The sequence below is a fragment of the Nicotiana tabacum genome, chromosome 12 (genome assembly GCF_000715075.1).
Source record: "Nicotiana tabacum cultivar K326 chromosome 12, ASM71507v2, whole genome shotgun sequence".
Lineage (NCBI taxonomy): Eukaryota > Viridiplantae > Streptophyta > Magnoliopsida > Solanales > Solanaceae > Nicotiana > Nicotiana tabacum.
The window spans coordinates 31,875,163-31,895,444 of NC_134091.1; the positions used below are offsets into that span (position 1 = coordinate 31,875,163).

Genomic DNA, 20,282 nt, shown 5'->3' on the forward strand with positions numbered 1-20,282 from the left:
GTAAATATAATATATACTATATTTACTGTGTCGCGTAATTTTTCTTAATAAAAACTGTTGATACATGGGATGAGAGAGCATAGCACATATGCATGTAGCAATGACATGTCTTCTCACTAAACTGATCAATCCAAGGATTATTATAGCAGTCCGAATATTTATATCAATGGACATTATCCTCTACATAAAAAAGGGATCTCTTTTTCAATTCCACCAAAATGTACTGTTGAAAAATTGAATCATAACAATATAACTGAAATGAAATGTTTTGTACGAAAATGTATAGTATATACTTCTCAAATCTTACTTATAGGACTTGAGCTAAACTATTTTAATTCAATTAAGACTCTATAACACTTCTAAAAAATTTAGTTATGAAAAATTTAGATTGGCTGTACTTTTATGTAATTTTCAAAACGTAAATGTTACTACAAATTTATTTGAAATTTAATGTTTACTCTTGTACTTCTAATAAGGCACTTAGTTGATTTAGTTAAAAGTTGTTTGTACCAGAAAATAAAACACACTACTTTGCCAGATACAGTGCGGCTGCAGTTAAGTTATAGTGTTCTGTTTGTCTGTTGGTGTCGAATTGCGCCGCCGGGGGATAATCAATGGAGTCACTGTTAGTCTCTTCCTCAACCTCTTTGTCAATCTCCGCCACCATTTTCTCTCCATCCAAACACGCCCTAATTCTTCCTAAACCCCAAAACCTCTCCTTCTCTTCCCCTAACTCCACTGCTCGCCTAGCATTGCTCACCTGCGCCGCGCAGCAGATGAGCAACTCTCCACCACCCTCTACGGCGGCTGCAAAGGAGGTGAAATTATGGGGCGGCCGTTTCGAGGAGAGTGTTACAGATGCCGTTGAGAAGTTCACTGAGTCCATTTCTTTTGATAAGGCTCTTTATAAACAGGATATTATGGGTAGTAAAGCTCACGCCTCTATGCTCGCTAAACAGGTTAAATTTTTAACTTTTCTTTTAATGTATATTGTCAAGATTGATTTTTTAATGGTAAAAGTTGATTAATTTGTTGGATAATTAAGTGGGTTACATAAATTCTATATTTTTCTTTTAATGTGTATTGCCAAGATTGGTTCTTTTATTGTTTAAGTTGGTTAATTTGTTGGATAATGAAGTGTGTTATTTTGTAATTTATCTGGATTTACAATAAAAGAATCAATCTTTAGCATTTTTGGGTTGTAAAGCTCATTCCTCAATGCTCGCAAAACAGGCTAAATTTTCTTCTTCTTTTTTCTTTTAATGGATACTATCGAGATTGAATTTTTTTGTTAAAGTTGATTAATTTGTTGGATAATCAAGTGGTTTGTCGGTGTTGTGTTCTCATTTTCTATTTTAAAACATAAAAGAGCGGCAGTTGAGTACTATAAATACGTAGTTTTTGTAAGTTTTTTCTTCCTTTAGCGGAAGTTGTGAGCTAAAAGTAGAAGAGAATGAAGTTTGCCGAGAACCATAAAGTCTCAGGTTTAAATGCCAGCGGAGAACAAAGAACACTAGATGGTTTTATTCACATCTGCCTAACAGAGGCGGATCCAGGATTTAAATCCTATGGGTTCAATTTTAAAATTTTTAACATTGAACCCATTATATTTTTAAAGTTATGGGTTCATATCTATTATTTTTGCAATTTTAATAAATTTTTACATATAAATTTTTACTCCGCGTCGAAAGCTATGGGTTCAGTTGAACCCGTAGCCAGTAAGCTACATCCGCCTCTGCTGCCTAAGCCTTGGTGGACAAACTTATCGGGTACCTGTGCTGATGGGAGGAATAGCAGGTATCTGGTAGAATAGTCGAGGTGCGCACAAGCTGGCGCAATCACCACCGTCATCCTAAAAGAGAAAATGACATAAGAGGCCGACAATAATTTCTTTTTATTGTACAAGTTGATTGATTTGTTGGAAAATCAAGTGGGTTACTTTACAACATCCATAATTTAGCTGTTGAGTACTACAATTACTAGTTTATGTATCTGTATGTTATCCCTTTGTTTTCCTTCTTTAGGGGAAGGTTTGAGCTAATAATGGATCAAGTGAAGAAGTGAAAAAAGAGATGTTTTTACTTTGGCGGTTGGGGGGTGGACGAGCTGGTTAATTGTGTTATTTTATTTCAGTGAGGGGTAAAGAGTCTTAATATGCATGCAAATTTAGTAATTTACTTGTATGTTGCAGGGATTGATGAGTGATAGTGATAGAGATACTATCCTAAAAGGTCTTGAAGAGATAGAGAGGCAAATAGAGGCAGGTGAATTCTTATGGAGGACGGATAGAGAGGATGTGCATATGAACATTGAAGCAGCGCTTACTGATTTAGTTGGTGAACCTGCCAAAAAGCTACATACTGCCAGGAGTAGAAACGATCAAGTTGCTACTGACTTTCGCTTGTGGTGCCGTGATGCTATTGACAGCATCATTTCACGCATTGAGAATCTTCAGGTCATTTGTTTTTCTTGTCTGTTTTGTCAATTATTATCTTTTGGAGGTCCAATAGGAACACTATTAAGTTCAACATATAGCCACTAGTTTCTGTATATGGTCAGCAACCATGAGTTTGTATTCTCATGATTTTTCATATTGTGGGAAGAAATGGTGAATTGGCAGCAAAATGGAACAATTTGTGTGGTGCTGAAAAGTTATTATGCACTCATGTTTTTATTGCAACATAACCTGCAGACGGCACTGGTTATACTAGCTCTTCAGAATGAGGGTCTTATTGTTCCTGGATATACTCATCTGCAAAGGGCACAACCTGTTCTGTTGCAACACCTTCTCTTAGCATACGTTGAACAGGTAAGTAGAATTGCCTATCAATTATCATTTATAACGTCATATACTTGCTACATTTATCATCATAGGAAGCCTGAGTAAGTGAAGAAGTGTTGATAGATAGATTACTTGAAACTCTTGTTTATGCATGAAGAGAGATTTTTTTTTTAAAATTCTTGCTTGTGACAAGTGGAGCCTCAGACAATACCACGAACATTTACATTCATTTCCCTTCAAAATTTATTGTCTTTTTACCTCACAGACTTCTATTTATTTTGAAATAGTTAAAACCTGTCCATTTGAAATTTTGAATTAGCTTGCTGACAGAGTATCAGATCTTTCAAAAAGAAAAATCCATTTTGCATTGACAATACCACGTGGAGCATTTTCTCCTACTTGTTTGTTGAGGGCCTTTTTTCTCCATTGGGAAGTGTACCTCTCACTTGCTTGTTCCAATGAGGCCCTCAACATAATTGCAGACTATAATTTCTGTGAAGGAAATATCTGATCGTTTCTTGATGATGTTGTGCAAATTGTTTCAACCATTGTTTTTTATCTGTTTTCCTTTTCTTCCTTTTTACCTGTTTTTCCTTCTATTTTTTTTTTGGATATTTTTAAAGAAATTTGTTTTTCTCCTCTCCTAAGGAGAAGATCCCTTTCAGTGCCAAGTTCGCTGATTGTATATGTCACTGCTTTCTGTACTTGCTTTGTTGTTCTTCTCTTTGGATCTCATGTGAGCCGGCTAGTTCAATAGCTTCATTTAGCTGTGCTGGATTTTAAGAATATTAAACCTACATATTGCTGACGACAGAAGAATGATTTCTTTGTAGCTTGAGCGTGACGCTGGCCGCTTGTTAGATTGTAGAGCAAGGCTGAATTTCTGCCCTCTAGGTGCATGTGCATTAGCTGGCACTGGTCTTCCCATTGATAGGTTTATGACTTCTGATTCATTGGGGTTCGCTGCGCCAATGAGGAACAGGTACTAATGTATGATAGATATATTGCATCTAATTACATGCTTAATAGCAATGGAACTTGCAGCTTTTATTGAACCTCTACTTTGTAGTTACCGACGTACTTTTCTTTCTCTTTCCTTTTCTTCACAAGGGTTGCTGCAGGGGGTGGGGGAAGAGAAGGAATTGTACTGTACTAATCTTTATACTTAGGGAATCAAGATATAACTGATTGTGACCTACCGAATTTGACCCTGATAAGCTGAAGTCCCAAGCTAATTGACGTCAGTAAACTAATGAGCAATGGGAAAACCCAGTGTGCTTCCATGAGAATTTTTGGAAGAAGAAACACTTAATGTTACAGTGTTGTCTCGTGCTTCTGTTGTAATATTTGCTCTTACCCTCTGTAAATCCTCTCTGTCTTTTGACTTTGTTTGATAGACTTGACATAGTACCCTTCTTTTTGGGTAACTAAATTGTGTCAATCACCAAGTAACCAATAAGTATCCACAGCTAAGCTACAAGCCAGCTTGCTGTCAAAAACGGATAATCAGACTCTTACACTGCTATGCACTTTTTCCAGCTAGGTATAAGAATATCATCATCTATCTTCCTCTCTATTTCTTACCATTACTTTGTGTGTTTGATTAATCTGCAATCACATTAATTTCTTTCTTGCTATTGACATCTGGATTTTTCAATTATGGTGACAATGTTTATGTGCAATAGCATTGATGCAGTTTCAGATCGAGATTTTGTGCTGGAGCTTCTTTCTGCTAATTCCATCACTGCCGTCCATCTCTCTCGCCTGGGCGAAGAATGGGTATTATGGGCATCTGAAGAATTTGGCTTCTTGACCCCTAGTGATTCTGTTTCCACTGGAAGCAGTATAATGCCTCAAAAGAAGAACCCAGACCCAATGGAGCTTGTTCGTGGAAAATCTGCTAGAGTCATAGGGGACTTAGTTACACTTCTTGTGTTGTGCAAGGGACTTCCTCATGCGTACAACCGGGATTTGCAGGTAAAGTGCTTTCCTGAAACTCTACACCACCGATAGTCTAGATGCTCAGAAAAAATTCCGTTAGCAGTTTCACTTCTTAGGAAGTTCCTGTTACACCATGTCTCCCCTCTGAATGCACATATATACGTTTTGACAATATTTTCTGTGTGCGCATAATTCCCACTTTTTGTTATTTTTCCTCGTTTTATGTTAAATAGGAAGATAAGGAGCCCGTATTTGACAGTGTCAAGACAATAGTTGGGATGCTTGAGGTCTCAGCAGAGTTTGCACAGAATGTTGCCTTTAACCGAGAGAGAATACAAAAGGCTCTACCGGCTGGTCATCTTGATGCCACTACCCTAGCTGATTACCTTGTGAAAAAGGCAAGTGATTTTTGAATCCTTGACTTGTACGCTTTCCCTTGTTACTTTGATCTATCATTATTAGTGGCTTTCTAAAACTACAGCACTTGGGAGTCAGGAGATAGATGATAAGTGTAAAGGAAGTAGTTCTTGTGCTGAAGTGGCTTTTAGCTCATGACAGAAGGAAACTTTTGCCAAATTTTTCCTAATGAATCAATATCTCTTACGTTTCTGTTGTATTAAGAACAATTTAACTGAATGGCTTTTGGCTTTACTCAAATTGAGGCTTCAGTTCAGATCATCGAATACGAGGTTTTCATTTGGAGTCCTCTTTCAGCATCCTCAAGTATCCAGAACGTCTTTTACAAATTGTGCATCAAACATAGGCCTTCCTTTTCCAACTAAGTAGCCTTGGCATTTTGTTCCCCTCGTGGATTTACAAATTAGTACATACCTCTGGGTTGACTAATAAACTCGTCACCTGGTAGAACTTGTTGGTTCTTTCCTAGTTTGTTGCAGCAGTTAATTATTTGTAGAATAAGAAATCCTTCAGCTTAGCTTTTCTCTCTTAATGATGATGAAGTTGGGATTTTTCCTGCAGGGAATACCTTTCAGAACTTCTCATGACATAGTTGGGAGGTCTGTCGCTTTGTGTGTTTCCAGAAACTGCGAGCTTCAAGACCTTAGCCTTGACGAGTTGAACAGTCTAAGTCCGGTATTTGACAAGGATGTCTACGAGTTTCTGGGGGTTGAAAATTCAATAAAGAAATTCAGATCATATGGCTCCACTGGTTCAGAATGTGTTGCTGGTCAGCTTGATTACTGGATTGATAAGCTTAATATCAGCAGAGAAAGGTAATTTTGGAGAGCTCGTCGCAGCTTGTAAGAATTTTGGAGGCCTTGGTCGAAGAGCGATCATATTGCTAGCTACTGTTTCCCTAACAGAATTTTGTATCTCACTAGAGATGTATTTCTGTGATTATCTTTCACTAGAAATAGTAGTAATTGAGAGCAATCTGGATTGATAAGCTTAATATCAGCAGAGAAAGGTAATTTTGGAGAGCTCGTGGCAGCTTGTAAGAAAGGTAATCTGTGATTATCTTTCACTAGAATTTTAGGAGCCCGGGCCTAAACGGGCCAAGTGGGCCGGTCCAAACGGTCGCGGTCCCAAATTAAATGGGCCTAACGGGCCCGTACCTACGGGCTTTTGTAGAGATCGGGCCCGGGACCGTTTGGTCCCGGGCTAAACGGGCTAAGTGGGCCCAACATATATATATTTTTTTAAAAAAATTAAATAGATAATAGAAACAAAAGGATGTTAAAAAAAATATCTAAGACAATGCTTTGTAAATTTTATTTTCGATTTTCCCTTATTTTTACTAAACATATTTTTTAAGGAATAAGCCATCTTAATTAATCAAGCTAAGTAAATAAAATAAATAAAATTATAATATTAAAACTTAAGAGTTGGAACGAGTTTACCGAATTGACGAACAACTTGTTGGAAATTGATTATCGTTGAAGACTTCAATTCACCAACTTCACAATTGTTTCACAAATTGTAATAATAAAGTAAGCAATAGTAGCAATTATAGAAGAAAATTAGAGAGAGATTGTGATAGATTGATGATTTTGTAAGAAAAAATGAAAGAATGATGGGGTATTTATAGTTGAAAATAGGGAAAAAGTATAATTATAAAAAGTTTGGGATTAAAACAAAGTTGGGGGGGTTAAATGGCTATTTTATAAATAGCCAACTGCTATTTTTGACAGCCCAACGGCTATATTGTTTTTTTTTAAAAAAAAAAAAAAATAGCCGTTGGGACTGTTTGGCCCGTTAAGGGACCGGGCTCTGGCGGGCTAAACGGTCCCGGGCCTGACGGGCCCAAATCATAGGACCGACCCACGAGACCGGCCCAGGCCCACTAAAACCGGGCCAAACGGTCCTGGCCCGTTGTCTCGAGCCGGTCCTGGGCTTGGACCGGCCCACTTGCCACCCTTCTTGGTCGAAGAGCGATCATATTGCTAGCTACTGTTTCCCTAACAGAATTTTGTAATCTCACTAGAGATGTATTTCTGTGATTATCTTTCACTAGAAATAGTAGTAATTGAGAGCAATCAAAAAGAATATTGTGGTGAATGAATAGAAAAATATTTCAAATGGTGCTTGTGTTTTGACAACCAAAGTAGAATTTTATTACTGTACGAGGTATAAATTATTGAAACTCAGAATTTTTTTACAATACTTCACCATGGCTATCTATAGTATCAGATAGCAAGAAGTCAAAATTACAAAATTTATCAGATTACTAGAAATAAGACTAACTTCCCTTGAGATATGTTACGAACATTGATTTTCCAGAACTTGTTTTTAACATGCACAAAAACTAGGTGTTATGTTGCTTCATGTGAAATAAAACTTGAGCTTCTTCACACTGAAAAAAAAATCAATTTCACTTAAATATTGGAATAAGTTTGGAGAATCACTACAGAGATGCTCTTCAGTTTAGAGCATCCAGTGACCTAATACAAAGACCAGGACCTCCCAATCAATTGAGGCACCTCTTTTTCAGGTTAGGAAAAGATTAGCCATTAAAAAAACAAAAAACAAGTGGCAGAACATCGTGATCAAAAGTCATGTAATCAACCTATACATACAATTAGAGTCGAACAAATACACAACTCATTCACTCAATTTTCTTTTCCATCCGATGTGTTTGCCGGCCTGTGAGGACTTCTAGCAGAAGCTGGAGGTGTTATCAGGTCAATAACTGGATCACTAGTCTCAGAATTCCTTTCTCTCAAAGTGTTGTTTCCATTTGTTAACGCAGAACGCATGGCTCTTGGTAGTTTTAATGGAGAAGTACTATCAATCTCATTAACCTTGTTTTCTGTCACCGCTGCATCAACACTGCCATCTGCATTACTTGCTTGAGTTGTAGGAGCAGCAGGAACAAGTTGGATAACAGATTTCCCCCATTTCTTCCGCCTGTCGGGTTTTGGTGCTTTTGATTTCGCCTGTAGCATTGCAAAAGTAAGAAAAGGTTAACTGCAAGAATCCACATTATTCTGCAGAAGGAACTTGAATAGATCAGCACACATGCTTCTAGCCATGAAAAAAACCCTGAAAAAAGACAGTTACAGGATTGCGTACCAAGGAGTTTCCAATATCAGATAGTGGCTTTCTTTTTGTTTCACCCTTATCCTTTGACTCCATAGGCTTTTCAGAAAGTGCATTCTGAAGAAGCATTGCGCCTTGAGATGCTAGTGTTTGACGCATCTCAGCTTCATCAGTTCCCGATGTGTTTCCCTCGTCACCTACAATATCTAATGAGGGCAATTGGTTGTCTTCCTTGGTAGAAGATACCGCTCTATTGCTGCATTTGTTAGGGAGGCAACCACATGATACCCCACAGGAAACACCTACAGCCTGGCATTCACATCTAGATGTCTTGCATTCAGATTTTTTACTGCAAGAACAACATATTGTGCCATAATCAGTGTCAGTTCTGTCCTGGTCACAATCTGAATCAGATGTGTCCATATCTTCTAGCTCAATTTTGTTCCATCCCCCACTGTACAGTAAGGAACTCCGGTTTCCCTGTAGAAAGGCACACGGTTAGCAACCCCTAATTTGTGAACACCCAAAATTGATAAATTATTCAAGAGTATGAGATATATGCCTTTTGTCTCAGGTCATAATCGTGCCCGTCAATGTTACTTTGCACATTAGAGTCAGAGTTGTTTGTCCTTCCCTTGTGGTGTTCTAAAGCCAATTTCTGTAAGCAATCCAAACAAGAAAAAAATTTAATGCAGGAATATGAAATATTATGCTTTTAAATTCTGTCACAATCCCAATTGAGAAGGTAGAGGTCATATCAAGAGCAGAAAACAACTCGTCAGTAATGCCAGCACATTCACCAATCAAGAATCTGTAACTTTTATACTTTTCTGTAGACTATCAACTTGCACAGGAAGTAGAATTACAATCTATATCAGATACAATATGAAGTTCCCTGTTATTCAGTAGGCACTTGTAAACGTGTTTTCTTGGTAACTCAATTGGCACAGACATCACAAAGTTTGCTACTCAGGTCTGATTTGATGCAAAGGCAAAAAGACAAAACTTAAGCAAATTAACATGAAGACAATGCATTGATCAAAAAACATTCTCCACTTTTCATATTCATCAGTTCCTGCTATAGAAGAGATGTATAATCCTTCAACATCTGTACTCTGTTTAAAAATAGCTTGTATCTCGCAAACCTCCCAGGGAAAAATAATAGTGAAAAAAACAGAGTGAAAGGACTTCAAACTTAAAGACTTGCCTTAATAAAGAAACCTTGACAATATTAAAATTTGCCTTGGTAAAAGATTCAACAATTAATAAATTCAATACTTAAAGTGAAGCAAGTGCCTCGACTTGAAAAATAACTTGAGTTTCTTCTTTGACAAATGCAAGTTAATTAGAAGCTACCCAATCACAATTATGCTAATTCGTTTAAAAGATGTACTGACCATCAACTTCTCCTGCTTAATCAGTTCACTATTTTGCAACTCTAGCTGTCTCATTTCACTCTTTTGCGACGCTAGCTGTCTGACCAAATTTACAACTTTTTCCTTCGACTCCATGATTTCAGCATCCTTTTCTCTGCATTCAACTTCTTTATCCCTTAGCTGGCATCTAGGGGAAACCAAGACCAAGACAACAGTTACAATCTGTCTCAGTAAAGTTAACATCAGCAAAAACTTGCATGTTTTAAATGCATTTACCTAGAAGATGATGCGAGGTTAAATAAAAAGTTCATAATATTTTTTGCATCAGCAAGAGACCGAACTTGGTTCCATCTTCCCCTACCACTAAAGGTACGTTGTTCACGCTCTTCTGCTTCCGACAACTGTGATGCCATGGAAACAAGTGTGCTAGATGAAATGGCAAGCATGTTTTCAAGTGCGCTTATCCTGGAACTTCTTACACTCGGAGACATGCAATCACTGTGAAAGCAATTACATAGAAGTAATTATGTTAATAAGGCCATAAACAATACAAATTCAGAAAGAATGCATTTAGAAAACATTACTGCCGATAAAAGTTTTACCTCAGGTTTTGCAACTTCAACTCTGCAACCTCATTGGCCATTCTTGCTCTCCTGCAGTTCAAAATATCGCATAAATTATGAAAAGAAACAAAAGTTGCACTGCTATATCTGATTTTAAAGTTTTGTTTTATTCGTTTGTTTATTTATTTAATAAAGAGCACTGCTATCTCTGATATCCAAGCTATGTAACAAATACTGAAGAAATAACACTGCTAATAGAAATATGGAATATGAAATAGTGTGTGAGAAACTGAATCCCCGAATCCTTGGTGTCAATGCTATAAAATATACTACACCATGAATCTAACTTTTTTATATACTGATCCAATATATGAACGCTAAATGAAATTTCTACAAAAAAACATGAATTATTCAAAGATCATAGCCATTGCTGAGCCTTCATATACTGCACCAATCTTGGCACGTTACGACTTGATACAGTTTCCAAATGGAGAGGGTAATCGACTGAATATGACTGAATATTTTGACAAGAAAAGAGTAATTGACTGAATATAAGTAGAACATTCTCGGACTACCAAGGAGCTAAGATATCTAGAATGGTGAAGTGGGTGGATTGGATAAGAACAGAATCTTGTCCATTTAGTTACCCGTGGACAGAAGGTATACAGGCCAATTCAATTCCAGTTTGCCCAACAAAGCAAGAGATCATCTTGGTATTACTATGTGCTATGGGTGTTAAATATAAAGAAAACAAATCCCCCCCAACTATCATCCCATGAATTTTACATGATATAAAAACCCAGATCCTGCACCACTCACCAAATATTAGCTCTCAGAAACATAAACATGTCAACTCTCCTAACTGCCAAGTTGATTTTTTTTTTAATACTCGGGAATAATGAATCCGCCCCTCTACCCTTCTCCACTTAAATATCAGGCTTACTTTGCATTGCGTAAAGCTCGAACCTGTGACCAAGTCACAAGTCCCTCAACCCTTGCCACCTGAACTAAGCCCTAGGGGCCCTAACTGCCAAGTTGATTGATCACTAGTGACCATTTCAAATGCCACAACTCCTAATGCTACTATCTCTACCATCACCTTAGCTTTAATTTATACATCTGTATTATGCATAAGTCATTGATGTGTCCTGATTGCACCTTCCCACCACATGGAGGATTTCGAAGATGCATCAAATGATGAGGTCAGCCAGTAGTTGATTGATATTGTTAAAAAATGGATGCCCTTAATTGCAAAAGATTGAAAATAGTAGATGCATACAATCCGGGCAGAAAGGCAACAACCTAAAAACTTTCAAGCGCTAAATAGAAAAAATTTGACGGTTAAACCCAATAAACAATAAAAGGGTTTAAGATTAGAGCCTCCTCGTTAGTGATAATTAGTGTTTTGTATGACAAGTTCATCCAATCATAAAGAATTGACGGAACTTACTCTTGCATTTGACGCTCATATTTTGATCGCACTTCATGCACCCATACAGTAACTTCAAGTTCATGTTCAATTGCTTGCATCAATGCCTGTATTGCAAAACAAATAATTAACTGGTTGCAAAAGTTTATATTCCCAAGGAAGGTCTTTGATGATAGATTCTATGAACAAGAAGAATGGTCTTGTAAATTCTCTGTAGAAGGATTTGAAGATAGTTTTGAATGGCAAACATTTTTATGATGAAAAACATATGCAAAAGTGACTCCTTCTGGGCACCGATACCTGGAATCCTGCGGCACTAGCAGCTTGACCTGCCATCTCACGTGATGTTTTTCGAGACTCTAGCAACTCCTTAAGTCGTTTACTGGCCATTGCAGCTTCTTCAGTTTTCCGCTGCAACACCTGTACAGCATTTAAAGGTAAGCCATGTGATACTTTCCGAGCTGCATGGTTAACGAACTCCAAGAGGACTTTACCATCTTTTGCCTCTGGTTCAGTGCCATGAGCTTATGCATCTCATATTCATTCCTTCTTCCCTCTTTCTTAAGCTGTTGAGACAACACATGACAAAGTTGGTCACAAAAACATGAACTTCGCAGCAGTAAAAGGAAGTTTACCCTCTGGATACAAGATACTATGCTATATCTATCTTCTTTAAAAAGCAAGAAAATGAATAAAATTTCTCATATAGAAAGACAAAAACAGAGACAATACAGGCAAAGTCAAAGAAAAAAGTCACTGCACGTTTTTTTTTTTTTTGAATAGCCACTGCACGTTAATTAAAAGAGAATATGCTCTATTAGATGATTAAATAAAATAGGGATACTAGACACCTATCAAACATAAGAGAGACTTGAGATATTTCGTAATCAGTCTAACAATGAAAAAGAATGTCAGGTAATAGCAGAGAAAAGAATGTATAATTCTAAATGGCGTGCATGCGCGCGCGCACAGAGAGAGAGAGAGAGAAAGAGAGAATCAGATATTCTACTTCTAACTGCAGGAACCAAATTTATTTACGACAGGTGTGTTCTGAATTTTCATGGGCAGCTAGAAAATTTAGGATTACAGCTTAAAATGAACGCAAGCTTCATACATAAAATTGTAAATTATAGACTCAAAACTACATCAATAATACCTGAAGAACCTCCTTTTCCCTTGATGCTTTCCACAGCCTGAACTGCTCAGATTCTTGTTTTATCTTTTGTTGTAATTGAACCTAGAGATGCAGAAAAATGAGTCAGCTGCATGAGAAGAAATGTTCTTTTACATTCAAAAGTGCCTGATATACGTAATAATTAGCTAAGTTGCTTGGACTCTTTACTTTCGATGCCACACCCGTGTCAACACGACGTGGGTGTGGGTGTGGAATCTGTACCGGATCTGGTCAGCTGATTTTGGGTACTTTGACCAAAATCGGCAGAGAAATTCGGGATAGATACAATGATTTCTAAAGTCAAAACAAAGACTAGGGTAAAACTGAAGAAAATGGAGTATCTTGTCTATAGAAATTTCTATGTCAGTCTTTTCCTTTTATCTCCTTCTCGGATTTTCCTCTTAATTAATATTTTCTCCTTCTCTGAATACCTTGTAAGTTTTTCATATTACGTCTCATAATTTCGACATATTTTTATAACTCTATTTTTAGATATTTGACTTATTTCTTGCCGAACCACTGCACATGTATCCCTACCTGGATCCGTATCCCCAAATCTTAAAATTTAGATCATGAAGGATCTGAACACTAGATCCGCACCGAAATCGGACACGCGCTCGGACACTTAGATTGTTAGTACCTTTTGTGACTTAATTCTGTGGATTTCATCCTGAAGACGTTTTGCTGCATCATCACTCTTCTGTTTTTGCCTCAAAAGCTGTGATTGAGCATCCTGCTTCTTCTTCAACTCAGCAACCTGCAGATGCAATGAATTGAGAGGGTGTATTTATCATTGTACAGTTCTGTTATTTCCCTTCCGCTAGGTGGCTGGAGGATTGAGTTGAAGAGAAAGATAATAAACCATCGCCGCATATAAGAGCTAATGTCTTGACTGATCGGTGCATATATTTAATAAGCCCACCTGTGCTTCTAGAAGATTTAATTTCTGAAGATAGTCTTGCTTCAGCTTTTGAGCACTTTCATCAGAATTTGATGAAATGTTAGAAAGGTTGCGCTGAAGAGCTTCAATTTCTTTCTGCATCAGAATGGAAAATCAATAGTAAGACAAGGACAAATCATGAATAAACCTTTGGTGTCAACAGATAGAGCATTTTACCCGCAGAGCGCTCTTTTCTTTTTCCAACTCATGGACTTTCTTTTCATAGTGTTCCTTAAGAACTGAGGTATCAACTGCTGTGAACCTCTTCATTTCAGCCTTTAGTGGATGAGACAATAAGTTAGGAGAGAGAAGTAAGAAAGTACTTTATTAAGCAACAATGACAAGTGACATGTTATTACTTAAATAAATAAAGCAGCAATGACAAGTAGTGAATACATTTCTTTGAAATTGTTGTTCACACTGTAACCCAACTAAATCCAAGAGAGTTACATCAAAAAAGAAAATTTAAAGGAACAAAAAGCTTGCAAAAACTAATAAAAGAATAAAGCAATCTCCGCTTTATGATTTTTACTCCCTCTTAAATGTTGTCTGATGATTTAAACAGAAGTACGAATTAGTCGAGTCCTACCACCTTTCCCTTAAAGGTAACACCTATTCCAATGATACTAAGAACTAAGAAAGACCAGCATCATCATGATGTTATCAGATAGGTTAGTTTGACAACATATTCAAGCACAGTAGGTCATTAGTCAAAAGGCACATACAGAATGAAACGATAGCCTTTCTCATTTATGATAACTCGTCTATTTCACTGACTCGTCAAAGTAAAAGTACTACTCAGAAACATCAAGAGTTTATAGCTACAAGGTTCTGTCAAAACAGCTAAGGACATTACTAGATCTCTCCAGCTTTCACCATCTTAGGTAGATCCCTCTCTTAAGTCCCAGAAGTCTCTCATAGTCTTAAGCTTAGGCAGCTTGATTTTCTAGCAAAGATTACTTGAATAAGGAACCAGCAATAGAAGAGCAAGTATTATCGAAAATTTTAGTTCTGCTCCTTACTGAATTGCCAGAAAGTATCTATAAAGCTGCATCAGGAATAGCAAAACTACCTCCTTCTGTTCAAGTTTTTTGTCCAACTCCTTGAGCTCCATATCCAATTTTTCTTGAAGAGAAGAATGTTCAAGCTCTTTCTCCTCGACTTCGGCCTCACCTTTACACAGCAAGTTTGGCATCAGCCAATTAGTTACCTCATAGGGCTTGGAGAAAGAAATTACTATTGGAATTAAACAAGACAAAGATATATAGCAAAGGGAAAAATACTCAGAATGGTTATTGACTATCATGCATTAGTTAAAAGCTGCTTACCACTTGTATCTACACTTTTGATGTCAGAATCCTCCGAACATGAATCCTTTGATAGAAGCTCAGCATAGTCCAATCCAAGATAGTCAACAGGTTCACCATGCTTTGAACTACTGGAGCTTTGTAAGTGAAGCAACTCTGCCTCTAGTTGTTGAATTTTGGTCACATATTTTTTGACCAAGTCCAAATCCTGGAGAAAGGGACCTCCAGAACCCAAATCAGAAATTCTGCGAATTCACAAATAACACGAAAAAAGTTTCAGTAGTAATTCGCTCAAACCTGATCAGAATGGTCTATCTCATTCCAAGGTCGACCATTTTTTGCAGATTCAATCTTCAAAATTAGTCTATCCCTTTCTACCTGTCACATCAGATCCTTATTAGAGACTTCTAGGCATCGAGCCATTTCACAGTTAAAGTTAAAATATTTTGCTAATGTTAACTAAACAAACCTGTGCATCAACGGCACATTTTGCTAAATGTTCGCAGCTAACGCGGCGTTCTTTAAGCTCCTTCCGTAGCTGTACATTGCTTGCTTCAAGCAAAGAAATCTTGTCCTTGAGAATCTGCCCAACAAACACATAGACTCAACGTTGTCAATGGATAGTACTGACACGTCAAATATCTCTTGCCAAGCACATCAGTCCAGGCCCCTTATCCTGTTTCTTTGAAGGGTTGGTGCAGATAGATATTATATTAAAACGTCATGGATAGTACTAATTGTCTCCTCTACACACAGATGATCTTAGGAAATGCTGAAAACACCAGTCTTTGCTCACTAAAAAAATATTTTACCTGGAGTTCTTCAAGAGGTGCACCAGAGTCTCCACGTACATAAAGAAGCTCAGCTTGCAACTGTTCAATTTGACTCCTCATTCTTTGCATTTGGGCTGCCATTGGGTCACGGTTGACCTACGAAACAGGGATACGTTCAGAAACAATACGAAACTTATGATGATCTTGTTAGGCAGATTGGAACTTACGATAGCTTTGTTCTGAATGTTGCGAGCACGATTTGCATACTTCAAAGTATTAAGGGTCTCCTCTGCATTGGTGTCAGCAGGACTGACACAAGCTTCATACATTTAAGAAGAACGAGAACAACATTAATTACAAACATATATTAACACAACTACAATGCCAATCTTGTAAAGTAAACAAATCAAGCAATAATTTTACTGCCTGTAATAGTAAAGTATACCAATCATAACTGTCTTGCTGTTTCCTCCAAGTGAGTCCTGAAACAAATGTACGCAAAAATTACCCTGTCAGAACATTTGCGTCCAATTACAGGCAATCATATAGTATTGGTTGCTCATTGAGGAGAATCTCCTTATACTAGTGTCTGAGTTAGAGTTCTTGTGCTATATTTCTTTCATTTGGTTCCTCTTCAGATTAAAACTTGCCTACTTCTGTATGCAAATCCTCAATTGTTCTTGGTCTTCAATGTGATTCAGCTTAGTTTATAATTACATTTAAAAGAAGGTATTGCAGAAAGTAACTATAACTAATAGTATAATTAAAGATTTAAGAAGTCAAAAGCAGAAACCAGTGAGGGCTGCGGAAGTCCATGCCTGTAAGAGACGTGTCAACTTGCTATCTCTGTATGGGATGTGTGCACCTTCTTTCCGCTTCTTTTCATCACCAAGGGCACTTATTACATTGCCAAGAGCAAGCAATCCCCTGTTGATATGAATACCTGCACCAGAATGCCCAAAAGATGAATGCTGGATATGCACATTTTATTTTGAGAGATAAATAGTTGAAGAAACAAAAATCAGGTAAGCTGGGGTTATATGAGAGATTATCCATCTAGTCAGTAGTGTCTCACTCAAATGGTAGCGTTACAAAATAAATACATAGTTCAGTCAAATTTCCAAAAATATAATTGTCATTACCCTCTCGTAAACGCATCTCATCAGCTCCAGTTCGCTTTGCTCGCTCTGAACCAGCAAGGTCAACCAAATGAAGCTTGGCACATAATATGTCATCACCATCATCGTTCGTCGAGCAATTAGCCATTCTCTTTTGTTCCAATGTAATTGTAAATATGGCATGAGATCGACTGTTGAAAAAAAAAAAAGCAGAAGATATGTAACTCCACGACTAGATGAAGAAAACCACAAAATTTATTCTAATAGAAACTTGAGTGAAATCCATTCAACATAAACAAAGTCATTCTTAAGGTGATGCATACCTTGACTGACTGTTCATCTTGGTGCTTCCAGTGGCACGAGACACAGATCCTCGCAACAGGAAGGATGCCATCTCTTCTTTCGTCCTAACTACTGCCTCCGTCACACCAGCCAACGTAATTCCTCCATGAACAGTCTCCCGTATTTGAATGGGAACCCTAGCCGGCCCATCCAGTAAATCAAACACCTCCTCTTTAAAAATCTGCAAGGATAAAATTTTTTAAGATAATGAGCATGTCATTTTTATTTTGCAAGGACATATATCTAATGAAATACCAGAGTTCTCTTTCTACACCTCAATGAAGGATACTCTGATCAGTAATTCTGTGGACTCCTTCATCACCTCTACTTTTGAGAATATAGTATTCATGACGTTTGGTATTACTCCGACGGTCTTCTCTTCACCATTAAAGTTTGTTCCCATTGTATATGTTTTGCCGGAACCCGTCTTCAGCACATATCATTGCAGAATGCATGCTAGTTAGTCTCATATATGTCAAGATAGTACATTCAATCCAAGGACATAACAATATCAAATAGAGTTGTGCAAAAATAGATAAAATGCAAGTAAGACTAGACCTAGGAAAACCACCAAGAAATGAGCAGAACTACTAGCATCTTACCTGACCGTAAGCTAGCACAGTTCCATTAAAGCCTTGGAACAAAGCATCGACAAGTGGCAAAACGCACTCATCGTATATACGTGAAGATGGATAGCCCCCACTCCCGAATACATAATCAAATGTGAAGGCATGTGATCCAATTTGCACCTGTTTGTGGTCAAGAACATCAAAAAAAGCCAAATCAGTTTACAGAGCATACTTGTGATGCAATCAAATATGATAGTTAAACTTCATTAGTCCACCACATTGTACGATCAAATATGATAATTTAATTAAGTCGGCACTGAACTACTAAAACTTTTACAAATGTAATGAGTTCAATTATTTAATTAAAAATGCTCATCATAACAAATGATCACTAAGCACATAAGTATTGTATCTATATTTAATTAAGAGCACCTGTGATTCACCAGGGATAACTGTAACACAATCAGTGCATCCAATTAGAAGCTCAGAAGTAACCAGAGGTCTGATGTTCACGGCAACTCTCACGCATTGTGATGTGTCCTTGCCCTCGGAAGTCTCCATTGCCGCTCAATGCCAACCCTAGAAACGCAGTTCTGAATCAGACCACACAATGAATAGCAGCAAAACAAAAGTTCCTCAAACAAATTACCAATTGAAAGAGTCAAAGGTTCCAGTTGGGGTTTTCAAACCACATGTTCCATCTATGCACAGACAATTCAGGGAGAATTACAAGAAATAACCGATATTCTACCTCCATTTAAACTCATGAATACAATCAAGAAGGCGCATAAAATTTCACTGACTTGAGATTCAATCTCGGAAGATAAATACAAGGAATGAAACAAAAACTAGAGTTCGAAGACCACATATAAATATCTGCAAAAAAACAAGCTCCTCAATAAAATTACCGATTGAAACAGTCAAAATTTCCAATTAAAGTTTCGAAACCACCTTTTCTTATAGGCACTCAATAAATCACGAAAAATAGAATAAATAACCAAAAATTATACCTCCATGCATCTAACAATGATAAATTTGAACTCTTTAATACAATCAAAAATGCCGATAATGTTCAATTGGATATTCAAACAGAATACCATCAGAAAAATCATAAGATACCAGCTAGGGCTAAAATAAAAAAACTACATTTTCCTACTATACATTCAAATATAAACACCAAAAATACAAAAACAAAAACAATTCCAACTCATAACTAAAAATCAGCAATTAGCACAAAAATTCTATATCGTAGGTTCAAAAAATTGAGTCTTCTAGTTAAAGCTCCACAACAAACCACACTAAAGTACAAAAAAAAATGACCTAATTCTACCTCCACGCATCTATACAAACACAAAAGAACTAACCTAGTGAATATAATAAGGATTTTGGATACAAATTTCGAATCAGAGATTCAAATGAAGTCAGTTCGGGGGATTGAGAGGATGAATGAGTTAACTGCGAAGAGAGATTTGAGATGCCCGTTAGGGGTTTGATAAGGGGGGGGGGGGGGCGGTCAGTAGTGTGCTGTTTGAAAAAAATTGGAACAAAAGTGTGATGTTTTTGAAGGGCAATATATTCAAAATGAGGATCCCAACGTTACAATAAATTAAACTGAATTTGAAACAAAGACGCTTAGGTCCGAACGAATTCAAATTCGTCAAGTTTGTCACGTGCCGTGCGTGTCACCTATTACAACCCGTTTGAGGCTTTGGAGCTTGTAAAAATATAAGCAAAAAATTGCAGAAATATGACACTTTTGGGGGACGAAGTGCACAAATAGCCACTTTTAAGATGCTTTTAAGAATTAACCAATACTTATTTTATCCTAAAATTTCAACTAAATCTTAATTTCAGGATATTTGTATCCTGAAAAATTGAACTAAAAAACTAAAATTCAGAATTCATTGGTTGATTCCTAAATAGCAGTCTGTTAGAGTGGATACTTGGTCTCGTTTCTATCTTTTTGGGTGGTCTTTACTTTTGACATTAGCTTGCCCCGTGGGCATAAAGGTTAAAAGTTAAAAATGTTATTCATGGGACATGCAAGGGACAACACTTGTTAAATTTGAAATTATGTCCATAGGGCAAATGGGAACAAAAATTTAAAACATCCTCATTAAGGGTTATTTATGTACTCGCCTAAATATAAAACCCTCAAAAGTAAAAAATTTTTTACTCTTATGAGGTTGATTATGAATGAAATCGACTTTTATTAATATTAATCTGAACAAATAGTAAAGCTTTGGTGAAATATTGGTAATGATTTTTTATGCTATTTCTGAATTCTACCACAAACTTAATAAAAACAAATACCTATATACACTAATCACTTTGATTGACCTCGCATCTTCATCACTTTTGGAAGCCCCTAAAAGCGCATACAAACACGATCATTCAAAAGTTAATTGATACAACAAAAATAGGTATAGGGTTAGAAATAATCATTTTTGTTTTACAAACAAAAAGGCGA

The 20,282-nt window shown here is 37.0% G+C and overlaps 2 protein-coding genes across 2 annotated transcripts; one reads left to right on the forward strand and one right to left on the reverse strand.

The window, feature by feature from the left end:
• The first annotated feature begins 473 nt into the window (after positions 1-473).
• LOC107783840 (argininosuccinate lyase, chloroplastic) lies at positions 474-6,134 on the forward strand. The gene is made up of 7 exons (XM_016604864.2): positions 474-959; positions 2,192-2,455; positions 2,693-2,809; positions 3,616-3,764; positions 4,468-4,759; positions 4,957-5,121; positions 5,702-6,134. Exons 1-7 carry the CDS (start codon positions 615-617, stop codon positions 5,957-5,959), a joined length of 1,590 nt encoding a protein of 529 aa, XP_016460350.2. The 5' UTR covers positions 474-614; the 3' UTR covers positions 5,960-6,134.
• Positions 6,135-7,536: 1,402 nt separating this feature from the next.
• LOC107783841 (kinesin-like protein KIN-4C) lies at positions 7,537-19,404 on the reverse strand. The gene is made up of 27 exons (XM_016604865.2): positions 19,177-19,404; positions 18,245-18,391; positions 17,846-17,992; positions 17,518-17,670; positions 17,225-17,424; positions 16,926-17,092; positions 16,602-16,726; positions 16,229-16,265; positions 16,011-16,102; positions 15,823-15,939; positions 15,480-15,593; positions 15,308-15,388; positions 15,032-15,218; positions 14,776-14,876; positions 13,881-13,979; positions 13,686-13,799; positions 13,404-13,520; positions 12,746-12,826; positions 12,084-12,155; positions 11,890-12,009; positions 11,611-11,696; positions 10,200-10,250; positions 9,874-10,095; positions 9,619-9,784; positions 8,784-8,879; positions 8,255-8,701; positions 7,537-8,118 (listed from the first exon to the last, which is right to left on the reverse strand). The coding sequence occupies exons 2-27, from the start codon at positions 18,371-18,373 to the stop codon at positions 7,792-7,794; spliced, it is 3,648 nt and encodes a 1,215-aa protein (XP_016460351.1). The 5' UTR covers positions 18,374-18,391; positions 19,177-19,404; the 3' UTR covers positions 7,537-7,791.
• Positions 19,405-20,282: the final 878 nt, after the last annotated feature.

Excerpts from the sequence above, each read along its gene's own strand:
- LOC107783840 (XM_016604864.2), top strand. The coding sequence starts at position 615 with ATGGAGTCACTGTTAGTCTCTTCCTCAACCTCTTTGTCAATCTCCGCC. Across the intron at positions 960-2,191 it reads CCTCTATGCTCGCTAAACAG|GGATTGATGAGTGATAGTGA; the intron begins GTTAAATTTTTA and ends TGTATGTTGCAG. Across the intron at positions 5,122-5,701 it reads CTGATTACCTTGTGAAAAAG|GGAATACCTTTCAGAACTTC; the intron begins GCAAGTGATTTT and ends TTTTTCCTGCAG.
- LOC107783841 (XM_016604865.2), bottom strand. The coding sequence starts at position 18,373 with ATGGAGACTTCCGAGGGCAAGGACACATCACAATGCGTGAGAGTTGCC. Across the intron at positions 17,671-17,845 it reads CTGTGCTAGCTTACGGTCAG|ACGGGTTCCGGCAAAACATA; the intron begins GTAAGATGCTAG and ends TATGTGCTGAAG. Across the intron at positions 13,800-13,880 it reads AAGAAAAGAGCGCTCTGCGG|AAAGAAATTGAAGCTCTTCA; the intron begins GTAAAATGCTCT and ends ATTCTGATGCAG.